At 36.8% G+C, this 16,629-nt stretch overlaps 1 protein-coding gene, 1 long non-coding RNA gene and 1 pseudogene across 2 annotated transcripts; 2 read left to right on the plus strand and 1 right to left on the minus strand.

Annotated features, from left to right (window-relative positions):
- The first annotated feature begins 200 nt into the window (after nt 1-200).
- LOC129089786 (uncharacterized) lies at nt 201-4,850 on the plus strand. Its single transcript, XM_054597152.1, has 3 exons — nt 201-408; nt 506-841; nt 4,771-4,850. Exons 1-3 carry the CDS (start codon nt 201-203, stop codon nt 4,848-4,850), a joined length of 624 nt encoding a protein of 207 aa, XP_054453127.1.
- Nucleotides 4,851-12,126: 7,276 nt separating this feature from the next.
- On the plus strand, nt 12,127-13,764 carry LOC129089788 (uncharacterized; annotated as a pseudogene).
- A 2,130-nt stretch (nt 13,765-15,894) lies between these two features.
- LOC129090150 (uncharacterized) lies at nt 15,895-16,497 on the minus strand. The gene is made up of 3 exons (XR_008531181.1): nt 16,414-16,497; nt 16,187-16,245; nt 15,895-16,068 (listed from the first exon to the last, which is right to left on the minus strand). It is a non-coding gene; the product is annotated as an uncharacterized LOC129090150 (long non-coding RNA).
- Between the last annotated feature and the right edge of the window lie 132 nt (nt 16,498-16,629).

Consider the following 16,629-nt stretch of genomic DNA (forward strand, 5'->3'; position numbering starts at 1 on the left):
ACTTTACCTGTTAACTTATCTTGTGCTGTAACTTTGTTACCGTCTGTGTCTCTTTTCTTCAGACCTGATTCAAACTGAAGATGTTTCTCACCAGGTCTCTTTGACTTTGGTTGAACTTGGTGGAAATGTTACTTTGGAATGTCCAGTTTCTGAGAAGGAAGTCAAAACCCTTTTACTGGTACAAGCAGCCTCTTGGATATATGGTCCAAACAGTAGCTACTGTTATTTATGGCAAAATGTCAATTAGTGAGGAATTTAATAACTCACGGTTCACAGCAACATTAGAGAACGCTCAGTATTTACTCACCATCAGAAATATCAGCAAAGAGGACGAAGCAACATACTTCTGTCTCAGTGGATCTACCTATACAATAAGTCCTGTTAATGGCATCTTCTTGGCTGTGAAAGGTAAAATATATTTTAAGTGTTTGTGCCACATTTTTAATTCAAACAAATTATTTAGATCAATAATTTCTTCTGATGTCTTTTTAACTGAATCACACAGATCATAATGAGCAGAAATCTCTCTCCGTGAAACAAAGTCCGGAGACTGAGTCGGTCCAGCCGGGCGGCTCAGTGACTCTCCAGTGTTCACTTCTCTCTAAGAACAAAGAGAACAGAGTCCAGTGTCCAGGTGAACACAGTGTGCACTGGTTCAGATCTGGATCAGGAGAATCTCATCCAAGCATCATTTACACTCACAGTGATAAACAAGAAGAAAGAAGTTGTGACTACAGTCTGTCAAAAACTATCCAGAACTCCTCTGATACTGGGACTTACTACTGTGCTGTGGTCACATGTGGAGAGATCCTGTTTGGTGAAGGAACCAAAGTGGAAACAAGTAAGTTTAAAGACTTATTTAAATTATATTACATCTATACTGATTAGTATTCTGTTGCAATCCAGGTACAGTGCTGATAATAGAAAAAAGAAACCAAAAACATCTTCTGCTCAATAAAATTATACCTACTTTTAGGACTTTGCTGTTTTATCTGATAAAAATCTTGATAGTTTTTATCTGTTTAGCCCACAAAAAAAAAATATATTAGATCAGCTTGAAGTGCTCACAGTGAGAGAAACTGTAATTACACTTCGGTGAGTGGTGGTTAGTTGGATTTGTGTTTCAAAGGGCCACAAAACTCGACGGTTGAAAACCACTGAATTAGTTCATTTTATTTAAAGGCTTCTTGCGGTGGACTTATTATGACATCAAGTGCTAAGGGCATCTCTAGTTCGGTTGGGGTTTGGCTGCCTCCGCTTCTCTTCCCCTCTTTGTTAGTTGTGAGTTGCTGTTTTTTCTCTGGTTCCTGCAATACACTTTGTCACATCATGGCCTCTTTGCTGCTCTCTTGTGTGCTTTATGTGATCCTTTTTGAGCACCTACGATGCGAACTGCAACCTATACAATGTATTTTGGGGTTAGCTGTGGCTCAGATGGTAAAGCGGGTTGTGCTTAAACAGCAAAGTTTGCATATCAATTCCTGGCTTTTACTGTCCGCATATCGTGTTCTTGAGCAATTCACTCAACCCCAAGTTGCTCCCCGGGCGAATATATTAGCCCACTGCTTTTAATTCTTAGAATGGGTGAACATTTTTGTACCTGTATGTTTATGACAAAAGTTAAGCTGTACAAATATAGCTGTTTTGTATCAAGCTGTCTGAAGTTACAATGGCAGCATAGGTGAAGAGACAAAACATTGTTCTTGTGTGAGATTATGGATTCAGTTTATTTATTTATGTTTCGTATTTTTTAATACATTTTCTGAAATTGTTTGGATAATTGTGTAAGTTTAGTTTTAAATCCTTAACCCTGTGAAGGTCAATGAGACTAATGTTTACCCATATTCACCTTCCTAGTTTAGCCATGTCATGCTAACATATGCTATTTAGAATAAATATCAAAATTCATTGTCGGACAACCAACCCTGTGATTAATGATCTGAGCCACAGATATCTACTCATGTTTCTAGATTCATCGTCAGTTGGACACAATGTTATGGCAATCAATCCAACGTTGTTGAGATGTAGTGGAACAACAGACCAACATTACCATCTATAGAGCCATGCAACAAGAGCTACAAGGGCTAAAAGTAGCTTTTGTCAATTGGACAAAAAGTTACTGGTGCTGTGGAACAATTAGTTGGTTTTGCTTTCAGTTTTTGCATATATATATAAATATATTGTGTTTTATATGTATGAACAAATGTCTCAATAAAGTTATTGAATTTAAAAAAAAAAAAAAAAACCCGGCATGCCGGTGAACGAACCTATTTCCCGGTCACCGGGATTCTACCGGGACGCCTAATAAAACATTTAATAAAGAAAATTTATATGTATGAACAAATGTCTCAATAAAGTTATTGAAAAAAAACCCGGCATGCGCGGTGATCGCCGGAAGAGTTTATTTTACAAAATTATGAAATATTTTCAAGGTAAATAAAACATTTAACTGCTTCTGTCAAATTTATTGTGGAAAATTAAACCTAATGATTTCATAAAAGAACCGGCATTGTAAAGTTTTGTCCCATTTTAAATGTAACAGGATGTTTAATTCAATTTAATACTCTTAACACTAACCTCTACATTGTTCCCATACGTTTTGGTTCAGATATGGACAATATTTCCAAATACAGAAATAACCAAGCAGACTAACAACGTCCCCGTTTCAATGAATGTGGAATATGTTGTTTGCACTGGAAAAAGGGACTCATCATCCATCATATAATCAACCCTTTTTGTGTATTATTTCCATTACTGAATGAGTCACACCAGTTTCCACTTTAGTTCCAGCTCCAAATAATAAAAGCCACAAGCACTCCTTGTTCATTTCAGAAAATTGTGCCTTTCACATTTGGGTTGGGCTCTAAGAAACTTGAGGAATTGTTAGCAGACACATCATTTTCATTACTGTTCACGTAGTCTGTTAGTGGAAGGTTATTTTGCATTGATTCAAAAGGTTACCAAAAAACCCCTCTCTCCCACCTCTTCACTATGCAAATCTAGCAGTTCAGATTTTTTATATTTTATCTGAAGTTCATATCATGTAGGTCCTGGGTATAAATAAAAAAAAAGTGGTGAAAATATCAATGTTAAAATAAATTGAGAATGCCAAAAGTAAATAAAAGTAAAATTCCATCAGCTTGATATTACTGAAAAATCATTAAATTGCAATCTTAACTTGGAAGATGCCTTCAGTTACTTTCGTTTCTCTTCTCTTTATATCTATTAGTCATACCCAGAGGGGGATTTTTTTTAAATTTGCAGTATGCTCATAAATCTGGATTGTATGAGTCAAAAGACCAGCATATTTTATCAGTAACACTAAAATGTGCTAAAACTATAAAAACACTGTAATATAAATAATTTGAGTCTACTGGGTAATTGCTTTTAATAGCTTTGTTTACCATATTGTTCTCATTCATTTAACAAGACATTGAACCAATGAGTCACAAAGAAAAAATGTTCTGGAATCAGTTTGTTATCTCTTGTCATAATTTTTATATATTTATTTATTATGAAGGAAGCAGCATATCTACACAACCACTAATTTCCTTTTTGTTCAGTATCATTGCATAGCATTGACACAGACAGAAGGCTATGTGCTGTAGAAGTGGGTAGAACGTTTTTAGACTTGAGAGCTCATGTACACAAGTATAGAAAAGCCTCGCAATTTAAATAGCAACTCACAATGAAGGAAAAAGTTTATAGATATGGGATCCTTATAGGTATATTGATAAAAGCTTAACTATTATAGTATTTACACAAAACAGATACATACAATCCCAAATTAAATGAAATATAATATATAATATATATAATTATTTACCTACTTAAAGTGAAATTAACTTCCCTCAGGGTGCAGACATAAAATCCAGTGTTAATCCAACCGCTGAGCCCTGACCTCAGTGTAGATGCTCTCTTCCTCCTCTGTTTTTGAATCCTCTGACCCTCCTGTTCTAGCTTTCCTACGTGAGAAGTTTGGTGCAGAATAAACCAATAAATCCTCATTTGTCTGGAAAAAAAGAAGAAATGTTATGAGAAGATGACATTAATACAAGCTGACAACTTAACAGCTACATTGTTTCTTTTTTACCTGCTGACTCTGCTGATGACCACTCGCCGTAGCATCATTTGTATTCAGGACAACAGCGGCTGCATTATGAAATAATAATACCAGCATTAATGTGAATCCAGTTTTGCCAAATACTGTTTGAAAGCTAGATGTATGACAGACTTTGCTTACCATTTAAAATACTGCAAGATTTTTTCTTGATTGAATAAATGAGAATGATAATAACAATCAGACTTGCAGCCAAAGTGGCACATAAAAGAAAGAGAATTGTGTTGTCCTTCTGCGAACTCCTTGTGTATGCTGACACAATATGAAAAGGAGGAAGTAATTAAAGATAACGGTTAGTAATAGTGAGAGTTATGATGTTACGGTACATTTACTTGACCTTATTAAAAGACACAAATGTTTTTAATTTGCCGATTAAAATAAGATGCAGTTACCTTGGGCATCAAGTTTTGATCGGTTTCCAGAACATATCTCCCCACATGTGGCCACAGCACAGTAGTAAGATCCAGCATCAGAGGAGCTGACATTCATGAAGAAGCTGTAGACAACTTTCTTTGTTGAGAGTACCTCTGGATTCTTTTTATGTTCTTCAACACTGTTTCCTTGAGTATAATTAAAACTTGGATGATATTGATGAGATCCAGCGCTAACACAGCACACACTGTGTTCTCCTGGACACGTTTTGTTCTCAGAGTCAGAGAGGATTGAACACTTCAGGGTCACTAAGTCTCCGGGACGGACTGGATCAGATGAAGGGACTGCAGTGATGTGATGATGATCACGTTCTGGTTCTGGTGATAAAAAATAGTTAAGAACCTAAATTTTTTAAAACTAAAGACAACAGTTGACATTTTTTTTTAAAACAAAGTTGTAATTAAATTAAAGTATGTATTTACCTTTAACTCTCAGGTCTATTCCTTTTAAAAATGTTAAGTCTTTTTGGAATGTTTTCATACAGTAGTACACTGCAGTATCACTTAACTCTGCCTCTTTAATATGCAGAACAAATGTTCCAGGCTCTTCTGTGGTTGTAATGCGACGATCTTTCTCAAGGCTAAATGTTTTTCCTAAGAATTCAGGAAAGTTCCCAGAAACAAGCCTGATCCAAAACAAGCTTCCTGAAGACCGAAGAGGACAATTCAATTTCACATCACTTCCAACATCAGCAGTCCTTGTCTCAATGATTGGATCTGTGCATCCTGAAAATACATTATTTTACATTAACCACAGAAAAAGAATCATGTATGTTCTCTCCTAAAATACTGTAAGAACATAACTACACTTCAAAACATATCTTGAGTAGATCTGAGATTTCTACATGTACTTACGGCCCACTCTGAGCATCAGCAGTAAATAAAACACGATCATCTTTTTCTTGTTATTCCCCTTGAGACTGCTGTAATCTAGACTGCATTAAGACATGATTCACCTCAATGACATCATATCAAGGGGAGGCAACAGTTTCAGAGCTGTTTCTGATTGGTCTCTCGTTATGTTGGCGTTTACCACCACAGAGGAAATAAAATCAACCATATTTCCAACCCAAACACATGAAACAACAGCACGTTTTTGTTTCATGGTGAGTTTCTAAAACTGACGCTGAAAGTAAACACAACTGATGATTTGATCTGAATGGGAACTACGTGACTTCTTTTTTTATAATTTATTCATACAGGATGGTTAAGATGTGATCATGGATATGTAACTAAAACTACTTGGTTTAGGTTAGGAAGTGATTATGGTAATACAATAAACAATGTAGAAAGTAAGGAATAACATTTAATTAAGGCACACTACTTCATTTGAATTACACTTTGTATTGCATGTTCAATGCTTTAGCAATGCTTATGCATGGCTTTAACACTGAAGGGTTGTTATTTGATTTTATTCGATAAAAAACATACAGTTATGGAGTGCTCATTATTATAGAAAAAATGTATGTCATTTTACAACCTTACAGTAAAATGTAAACAAACTACATGGTCAGTGAGTATCTGCATCTGACCTGGATGAAATTCAAATCATCAAGTTCAATTTTAAAAATGTAGCTGAAAATATGCTGCATTGGGAAACAACTGTGATTAAAGCAGAGAGACTGAATCAAAAGCATAAAATCTAAACTATGAGTGGAAAGATGCTGAAACCCTCCATAGAGCTGAGGGGTACTGCAGGGTCATGTGTTGGCCTCTCTTACATAAGGAGTCATGAGATCCATTGTTGATATATAATATTGATCACATAAGTCTTAAATAGGGATTCAATTGATCTGTTTGATTGGTGTCTGTTTAAAAATGTATCCAGGTATTTTTTTGAGTAATACAGAATCACAGAGAAGCAATGTTATGGTGAATATAATGGAAGTCAACCAATCCAGATGTTCCACATCATCAATAATGACTAGAGGATGAAAGTTGATTAGATACTGTTGATACCAATGCCATAATTGATTCTGCATTATGGTTGGATTCTTTTTTCCGATTCCCCTATTGATTTCTGATCAGTTTTCAGTGTTAAAAAAAGTAGGCCTACACAGGTTTACAGCATCGACACAGCTGTTTTATTATCTCTGACTGTGAACAAAGTATATTACTTGGGAAACAAATACTGACTCATAAAATAAATATTTATTCTTGAGAAAAATAAGCATGTTTGCCTTGTATCATTTAAATTAATTACAATTCTCCTTTTTAAAGGAGAATTAGCAACGGTTTCTCTGCCTGACCATCATCAACCCTTCTTCTGTCAAGTAAGCCAGGAGTGTAGACGTAGAGTTTAAGTCATGATGCATGATTTCTTACAACAAGCAAAAAAAAACAAGCTGGGATTGATGAAAAGGAACTGATAACCTCAGAGGTCATGTGTAGCAGCACACATCAGAAGGAAGAGCACAGTGGACAGAGTGGGGGAGGGCTGTCACACTATACTAGCACTACAGCTGATCATTATCTAGTCAGGAGGTGGAGGGATGGAGCAGAGCACCATCACAGAAAGTCATTCACCTTTAAGAAATTAACAGTTTTTCATTCAGCTGACCTGCATTACTTGTTTTGAAGACAATCCTTGTGAAAACAGCAAGTGGACAACCTCACAATAACAGTGACACAAACACCTGTCAACACCACAAACTCTGGCATCAAAAGAATGACCAAAAACAGAGTGGAGGCTTCTAGCACACCTTCACTTAGCTCACAAGGTGCAGAGACTGAAAATAGAAAGACAACGGAAATATAAAAACTGCAGCGGCATATGTCAGACCGCTGCATTGTGGTTTGTGGCCTTCATCAGGGTCAACATGTTGTTGAGCACAACCCAAAACACGATATAGGTTTGAGTGAAGCCAACCTTTGTTGTTCTTAAAGTGGCCCTATCATGCTTTTCCACTTTCCCTCTTCTTTAATGTGTTATATATATATTAATGTGAAACGTTGACCAATCACAACAGAGCGGGCTAGCTGACCAATCAGGGCAGACTTTGCTTTCTGGAAGGAGGAGCAAGCGCTACAACGGAGCGTTTCAGACAGAGGGTAAGAAGAGTTGCTGCAGGACAGCCAGGATGAGAAAAACAAGGTGGATTATGAGCATTAACGCATGTAAACATGTTGTAACTGTAACTTGAGATAAAAATATGCACCCAGAAAATAGCATAATAGGGCCTGTTTAATAAAAGTGTTACTGGACAAAGCTCCGGAAATTTTTATTTTTATTTTATTTTTTTTAAATGTGAAACGTCGACCAATCACAACAGAGCGGGCTAGCTGACCAATCAGGGCAGACTTTGCTTTCTGGAAGGAGGAGCAAGCGTTACAACAGAGTGTTTCAGAGAGAGGGTGAGAAGAGGTGCTGCAGGACAGCCAGGATGAGAAAAACAAGGCTGATTATGAGCATTAACGCATGTAAACATGTTGTAACTGTAACTTGAAATAAAAATATGCACCCGGAAAATAGCATAATAGCACCTGTTTAAGTTTGTGTTAGACACATAACTATTGGATTCAAAATATCCAAAACAGAGACTGGAAGCCAGAAGAGACTGAATTCAGATACTCCACCTCATCAGTGATGACCCGCCCACTCTGTCTGACATCTTTAGTGAAACACATCATCAGGAAGAGTACAGCAGACAGAGAGCTGTTACATCATCCGCTATGTTGACACTATGTTATATCATTTAGAGTATGTGTGTTCATGAGGTGATACAATAGAAGGGATACTTCACAACTGAACACAATCCAGTACAAATACATCTCAAACTCATCCGAAAAATTGCAGGGGAGTCTGTAGACAGTGTCTAGTGTTTATCCCTACATGCCTTGCTGTTTTCTCGCACCATAGTGGAAATGTATTATTGTTTATCTGTTGTTTGTTTCAGGGTGGTAGTTTTGTCTCATTTTGTAGTTTTTTATATGGTGTTTTTATTGTGTCTGTTATTTCTTTTACGAAGTGTAAGATTTCGATTGACCACAACTTATCTTTTATCTTTGTAACCTGTAATGTGTATTGTACCTTCTGAATAAACAATAATATAAAAAAATATATACTTGAATACATTTGTATGCTGCCATGTATTTTCTCATGAGTGTGTTTGTGTAAAGATACACAGTAACAATCACCACTGACAAACAAATGACGTGTGGAAGGTTGAGCATGGTTGTGGTTTGGCCGCCAAAATAAGGTGTGATTTCAAACCCCATTTACTTCCCGTCATTCTCACCATTTTAGTCTTAGTAAGGGGGTTATGAAGTAAAAAAAACAGTACAGTAGAAACAAAGTACAGATTTCATTGTGCAGGAGGCTTAAATACACCAGTGGTTTAGTAATTAAGACATGCATTGCAAGTGAGAATGTGTTTTCTGTGCACTTGTTCAGGTTTTTATTTACTTTGGTTATAATTGAGGGAGGTCATTCTCTGATCCAACCCAGATCTTGGACGAAGATGCTGCACATCCATGTTTTAATCTGATATCATACTCTACATCAGTTATTCATACCACAAAGATTCCCAAATATATAATGCGTCTGTTTATGTGTGTGTGTATGTATATATGTACATACATACATACATACATACATACATACATACATACATACATACATACATACATACATACATACATACATACATACATACATACATACATACATACATACATACATACAGACACAGCTCAAAGAACACATGGGACATGACTGATATTTGGTAAATATGTTGTCAGATGTACATGATGTGCCAGCAGGGCCGATGGAAACAGCATTAACACATCATCACTGTGTAGTGAAAATGGTCGACTCAAAGGTCACCTCTCTTTCCTTTTGTTTGCAGTGTGATGCACAGTGCGTGTAGCGGGCCTTTACTTCTAAAACATAAAATATATGTACTTTTAAAAATCCAATTGCAAATCTGAGCCTGTGTGCATGAATGCAATAAGTTACAAAAAGGCAGGCAAACTGTAAACGATCAAGTATAGGTTCATCAGGTAAAACTAAAATTAGCTTTGTGATGCGTCTTGTAGCGCTTCCCTTTAGCACCACAAACCTCAATACATATCCTGTTCATACTCATAGGCAGCTCTGTTCCAAGGAAGCAGCTTCAGTGGTTGGTCAAAGGCAGAAAAGGCCCGCCTGGCAGTGTAGCTGTTGCATGTGGCTTTGCTTGTTGTTTTCAATGTAAATTGCCTTTTGCTAAGTGCTGTGAGACTAGAAAGACAGTAGATGTCCCCAAAATTAAAACAAGCCACCAGGTTGGTCAAACTGAACAGCTAGTGAAAGTGACGGCACCCACCTTTTACTCAAAGTAAACTTAAGTATGCATAACTTTTAGCCTAGCCTAAAGCAGTAAATACGAAAAGTAAAATGTTATTTTATGATTGTTCAAGGCAGATATGTCATAAAGCACAAATGAACAAACACAGACCTCCATACAACCCTGCAGAGGTGAATGAACGCAGTAGAAGTGTACGCTTCATCCTGTCGGCCCTGTGTGTGGCTCCCTGCTGCTCTCAGTCAGACACACAGAGAGCATCACTCTGAACACAGCAGAGGAGAAAGAGAGGAGCGGGGGGGAACACTGAAGCACAAAAACAAACACAGCAACAATGCAACAACTCGTTCTCATCCAGGATTGTCAGATATGACTGCTTTGTATCATACAGACGCTAAAGGGGGGCTTGTGCCTCGGTATCAAACGCTGAGACTCTTGACTCAGCGGTGGTATTTGACTACCCCACGTGGGGCTCAAAGGCTCATTGATGACGCCCAACAACGTTGCAAACACAGTAAGATAAGAAGCAAAGAGAAAATCCAAGCAGAGGGCGGAGTCCCTGTAGAGACAGACACCACCACACACTTCTAGTTGTAGTCATTGTGATGATTGAAAGGGATTATTTTTGTATCAGTCTATACATTGGTCTTCAGGAAAATGTGGCAATTATGACTTTAAATACATGAATCATCTCACAACTTGTTATTGTTCCCTTCACACGTTTATATGAAAGGTGCCCAACATTTAAACTTGAATATACATATACATAAAAAGTGGAGAGTGTTGCTCAACTTCCTTCCTATTTTTTCATAATGGCACGGGGGCTGAGGACTGAATGGAAAATAAATATGGTTGGTAAATAAATGATTATACATTGGCATTGAAGAAAAAATGTAATTGTTAGACATTGATTTGTTTTTATTTAAATGAGCATTTATGCAGGCAAATAAAACTAAAACAATCAAGTCATCTGGTTAAACTAAAGTTAGCCTTCCTTGCACCTCTAACCTCACTTCATATCCTGTTGACGCCCATAGTCAGGTCTCTTCAGAGTAAACAGCCCTGGTGGTTGGTCATAGGCAGAGAAATGGCCCACCACAGCTTTTGTCTGTCAGTGTAGCTTCTGCTTGCTATAAGGACACATTAAATGGGCTTAATTAAGGTAAATTCAGGTTTTGTAATCTTAGCATGGCACACAAAGACAACTCCATTATGAAGTGAGAAGCAACAAGAGCCGGTCACGCTATGACATCAGAACAAGGAGAAGCTCGAATTAAAACACCATTTTTTTATGAACAAGCACACAGCGCTCTGTTCTGCAGGAGGGGTGGAGTTTCAGTTGAATTGGGTGTGTCATGCAACTACGTCATGGCATGTATATTGCTGAGGTCACTTCTTTATTTTAACGGCCAACAACAATATGAAGTCATGAAAAAGTAATGCTTAGCTGATCATCTTTACAATCCTTTGAATTCAACAGAATACATGTTCACTGCTGAGTCTTTCAGTTTTTTGTCCTGTCCCTTTAAATGCTAACTTGCCTATGAGGAAGACATTGAACATTATTAATAAATCAGAATTCATGATGATTGAGTAAATGCTTAACAGACTTAAAAGTCGAGCTCAAATAAAAAAAGCCTTTTTAACCCTTTTATATCATTCTGAGTTATATTGCACACCTATTCAACATGTGCAAAATAATTTTCAAAAATATATTTCTTTCGAGGTTTTCTAAAAAACTTCCAAAAACAAGATATGACGCAAGCTAGTACTGACCTGCGACAGACTGGCGACCTGTCCAGGGTGAACCCTGCCTTCGCCCATGGACAGCTGAGATCGGCTCCAGCACCCCTGCGACCCTTAACTGGATAAGCAGGTTACGGAAAATGGATGGATGGATAGTACTGACCAATTTTAACCAATAATAACTTGACATCCATCTATTAATCAGTCTGTAATTTTTAGCCACAAGGGAGGCTCTGTATCACATACATCCTAAGCACGCCTACTTTTTAGCAGTACAATCAAATGCAACGGATTTGATTAAAATCCTGATAATTAAATCCCAGGATAATTTATGTACCCTTACCATAAAGTAAAACAACAAACAATACATGTGCATCTAAGAGTAGTTGAAATTGGATCATGGATTTGCTAAATTTTAGGGGGAAGTGCATTTACTGCTTTTCAGCCAATCAGGACGATTTCTGTACACTTTGATGATCTAGTGACTAAACCTTCTTTTAGGTAGGAAGACATCAGTTGTGCAAGAGACGGGTGTTTTACCACAATGATCGGAAGACTGGCTGTTTTGGTTCTTAGTACAGTGTGTTAGTGCAATTTTAAACATTATGGTTGTTTATATTAAACTGTGTTAAAGTTGTTAAAAGGCAATCTTTCTAATGGTAGATACTTTACATTTGTCATTGTTTTTGTCTTGTTGTGTTGTAAATTTCTTTGCATTTGTCTCTTTTCTTCAGACCTGATTTAGACCACAGATGTTCCTCACCAGGTCTCTTTGACTTTTGTTGAACTTGGTGGAAATGTTACTTTGAAATGTCCAGTTTCTGAGAAAGACATCAAATCATTTAACTGGTACAAGCAGCCTCTTGGATATATGGTCCAAACAGTCCTTACTGTTATTTATGGGAAAATGTCAATTAGTGAGGAATTTAATAACTCACGGTTCACAGCAACATTAGAGAACGCTCAGTATTTACTCACCATCAGAAATATCAGCAAAGAGGACGAAGCAACATACTTCTGTTTCAGTGGATCTACCTATACAATAAGTCCTGTTAATGGCATCTTCTTGGCTGTGAAAGGTAAAATATATTTTAAGTGTCTGTGCCACATTTTTAAGTCAAACAAATTATCTAGATCAATAATTTCTTCTGATGTCTTTTTAACTGAATCACACAGATCATAATGAGCAGAAATCTCTCTCCGTGAAACAAAGTCCGGAGACTGAGTCGGTCCAGCCGGGCGGCTCAGTGACTCTCCAGTGTTCACTTCTCTCTAAGAACAAAGAGAACAGAGTCCAGTGTCCAGGTGAACACAGTGTGCACTGGTTCAGATCTGGATCAGGAGAATCTCATCCAAGCATCATTTACACTCACAGTGATAAACAAGAAGAAAGAAGTTGTGACTACAGTCTGTCAAAAACTATCCAGAACTCCTCTGATACTGGGACTTACTACTGTGCTGTGGTCACATGTGGAGAGATCCTGTTTGGTGAAGGAACCAAAGTGGAGACAAGTAAGTTCTTACACTTGGATTCAGATCGTGTTCATGTCATCTTAAATCATTATAAAGATTATTAGCATTAGTTTCTATTTAAGTTGAAGAGGATGACTAAGAGTTGATAAAAACTTGGAGCATTATTTATCAACCAAAATTGAATTATTAGTTCATAGAGACAGTTTGTTATTAAGTTATAACAGTAATTATGAATGAATGAGCTACTTTAAAATATTTAGCTAAATTATTGAAAAGGAAATTCTTTATTCATAATAATTACTTCATCCACACATTGTTTTTCATTGTAAGGACCTATGAGCCTTGCTTTTTTTCAAGTTGCATTCATCAATCAGTGTTCATTGCTTTCTGTGACGTCTTCAGCTCAATAAAAGACACAACGTTTTATTGAACATAGACTTACCAATTCTGCCTGCTAATAGTTTTCTAAATGTCACTGTGCTTCCATTAACATAAGATTACTACGAAGAGTCCATAATTACATTCTGCTTATTCTCTTTGAGATTCAGCAGCAGAACTGGACCCAGTCGTCCTTGTGCTTGGAGTACTGTTGGCCTGCTCTGTGATTGTGAATGTCGTCCAAATTTTCTACAGAAATCAAAAGAAAGTCTGCAAAAACTGCAAAGGTAGATTCACCGTATTTTACATTCACATCTGTTTTGCTTTCTGATATTGTACCATAAAGCTCTGAAGGAATTCAATTATTTTGCTGTTAAAATATAACGTGGGTTTCTGGTGAGTAGTTGGTTTTTATTTTAACAGGAGCAGAGAGCGCTTCCCTTCATCTCGGACATGACAGGTCAACTGTGGATCAGTCAGATGATCTGGTAAATATGTGGCAGTGTGCTGTCTGATTTACACTGGCTAGCGATTCTAGATGGTGGTGTGTGATAAATGTACTGCCACTAGATCCTCTGGAGAAAAAACATAATCAAGACAAATGTAACTAACTGTTGAGTAGCTACTTACCTCATATGAAAAATTATGTAAATGTCAAGAAAATAAATGTTTTGATGACTTAAAAAATAACAAAAAGTATGTTAAGCTAAAAAAAATGCTATAAATCAATCTATAATATCTCAAATCCTTTTCGCAGGATGCCGAAGCAATGGGAATGAACTATGCAGCACTGGATTTCTCCACACGGAAAGTGAAAAGAGGGAAGAAGAAGAAGAGAGAGTCACCACAAGAGTGTGAGTACTCTGCTGTTAGAGCAGATCACCACAACCATCAACACCCTTCTCCATGGAAAGAGCAGAACCCGAGCAGAGGTCCCAAAGTCTCCACAGAGTGATTCGGCCTTGGGTTTGCTCATACAGAGCTTTTTATTCCCAACTGACTTTCAATAGTGAGAGGAGGAAGATGTGTATTGGAATGTTTATATCGTCTAAAAAGTTTTGCATGCTGCTTTTGTCATAGAGCTGCAGAATTCGTAGCCAAAGAAAAACATCAAGGTCATCATGTCCGGGGACTTGTTTACTTTGTTAATATTTTTGACATTAAGATGGATATTTATATTGTTTCCTTATATGAAATAACTACACCTCCAGTCATCACAAATAGTACAAAAATTAGATAGAGATAGATTTTGCCAAATCTGAGTTTTTCTTTCCAGGTCTACTTCCACCTCTGCCTCCCTCCGATTGAAGAGATATTTTTTTATTTTGATTATGATGGCTGAAATTGCTGAAATATGTGTAATCCTTTTACCACTGTTTCGGGTACTACCACAGCCGCAATTTTTAGTACTTTGTATATTTCTGTGGACAGATTTGGTCCACGTGAACTGTGCAAGATGCAGTCACGAAACTTGCAGATCTGTAGTTGAGATCAAAATGAAGACTGGGTTCAGAGATGGGTGTGGTCCGAGCAAAGGCGCAAGAATAAGGTGGCTAGAAAGTCGAGATGTGTGAGCTTTGATGTCGCGGCTGGTAATGAATAAAGAGTAAAACAAACTTTGTCTTGATCCACCTCCATCTAACTTTAATAAAGTCACATACTTAGACATAAACACCAACATCTCACAGAAACTAACAGTTCATATACAAACACTGTAAACAACTCACTGTCTCTCACCATCGTGTGATATTCATTCTCTATAACTAAACACTTAACCACAATGACCCTTAAGGTGATATCACCTGAATTTATAGGTTACGCAACAATCATGACTATTGATAGGATTCACATTCCACATATTTGTCTTTGCTCTTGACATTGAATCAAATATGATACATTTTCTAAATTATTATTCATATCTCATGTTTGATTGGGCACTGCACACTTCCAGGCAAAAATAAAAATGCAATTGTGAATTTTATTTGCTTTGATATTGTTTAAGCCCTGAGTTGATTATTGTTGTTGTGAAAATTCTCTTTGCGTGGTTGAACTTTTGTTGTTTTCGAGGCGCAAATGTGAGAAAAATGCTTTGATGTGGAATGCTAATGGTGATGAGAAAACACATACTGTTTGTACACACATTGAACTTGAAGTAAACTGGTGTTCATTTCTATTTCAATTTCATTGTAGATGTGGTATCTTTTGTCATAAGTTTGTTAACTAAGAAAGAAAACAACACATGCACACAAATATAAATAAATATGTTATATCATCTATTTAAGTACAACCGTGCCAAACAGATAAAAATGTGACAGAGAGACAACCCTTCTAACTGAAGTTCAAAATTAATATTAAAAAAAAGCCAACTCGAGCAGATGCACCATTTGCGTAGAAAACTTTAATAATAAAATGCACAACAATTTAAACTACAAGGATGGAATGCACAATGCTTCTTGTACAAGCTATTACCAAACACTTTACTGTTAAATGTTCAGACTCTGGATGGTTTATCCTTCACAAAAGCCCTGACGTCTGTGTAGATCGTCTCCTCTTCTCTTTGATTCCTTCTCGCAGCTTTGCCGGTTTTCCTCCTGGGAAAGTTTGGTTTACAATAAACCAAAGAGTCCTCATTTCTCTGAGAAAATAAAAGTGAAAAATGAATAATGAGAGAGCACATTCTAATATTCGCACATGCAGATAGACAAACATTACTGATGAGTTGTATTAAGTAGCTACATCTTTATATACCATACCTGCTGATTTTGCTGATTGTTACCGGCTGTTGCAGAGTTAGTTTGCAGAGTGGCAGCAGCTGTTTTATTTAGAAAATATATATAAATAACTTAACATTTTAGAAAAATTGTTAAAATTTTACAGAAGACACAAGATACTGTAGTTTGACTTACACACAGCACAAATGTAAAGCAAATAATGTTAGCTTGGGGAAACCCAGTTTAATAGGTCGAGTAACGTCTCTTACCTTTGCAACAATTACAGGATTTTTTCCTGATGGCATAAACAAGGAAGGCTATAACAACGAGACTTATAGCCAAAGCGAAACACAGCAGTAAGAGAATTGTGTTGTCCTTCTTTGAATCACATGTGCCGTCAACTGAAACATTAAATCAACAAAAAGATAACGTTAAGAGTATTAAAAACTTTACTTTAGTAGATAAGATGATAATTAAGCGATTAA

This window comes from Anoplopoma fimbria, chromosome 4, assembly GCF_027596085.1.
Source record: "Anoplopoma fimbria isolate UVic2021 breed Golden Eagle Sablefish chromosome 4, Afim_UVic_2022, whole genome shotgun sequence".
Taxonomy (NCBI): domain Eukaryota; kingdom Metazoa; phylum Chordata; class Actinopteri; order Perciformes; family Anoplopomatidae; genus Anoplopoma; species Anoplopoma fimbria.

What these genes read in the sequence shown, in the direction of transcription:
- LOC129089786 (XM_054597152.1), top strand. Translation starts at nt 201, where the DNA reads ATGGTCCAAACAGTAGCTACTGTTATTTATGGCAAAATGTCAATTAGT. An exon ending in CATCTTCTTGGCTGTGAAAG is followed by an intron (nt 409 to 505) that starts GTAAAATATATT and finishes TGAATCACACAG; the next exon opens with ATCATAATGAGCAGAAATCT. An exon ending in AGGAACCAAAGTGGAAACAA is followed by an intron (nt 842 to 4,770) that starts GTAAGTTTAAAG and finishes TTTTGTTCTCAG; the next exon opens with AGTCAGAGAGGATTGAACAC.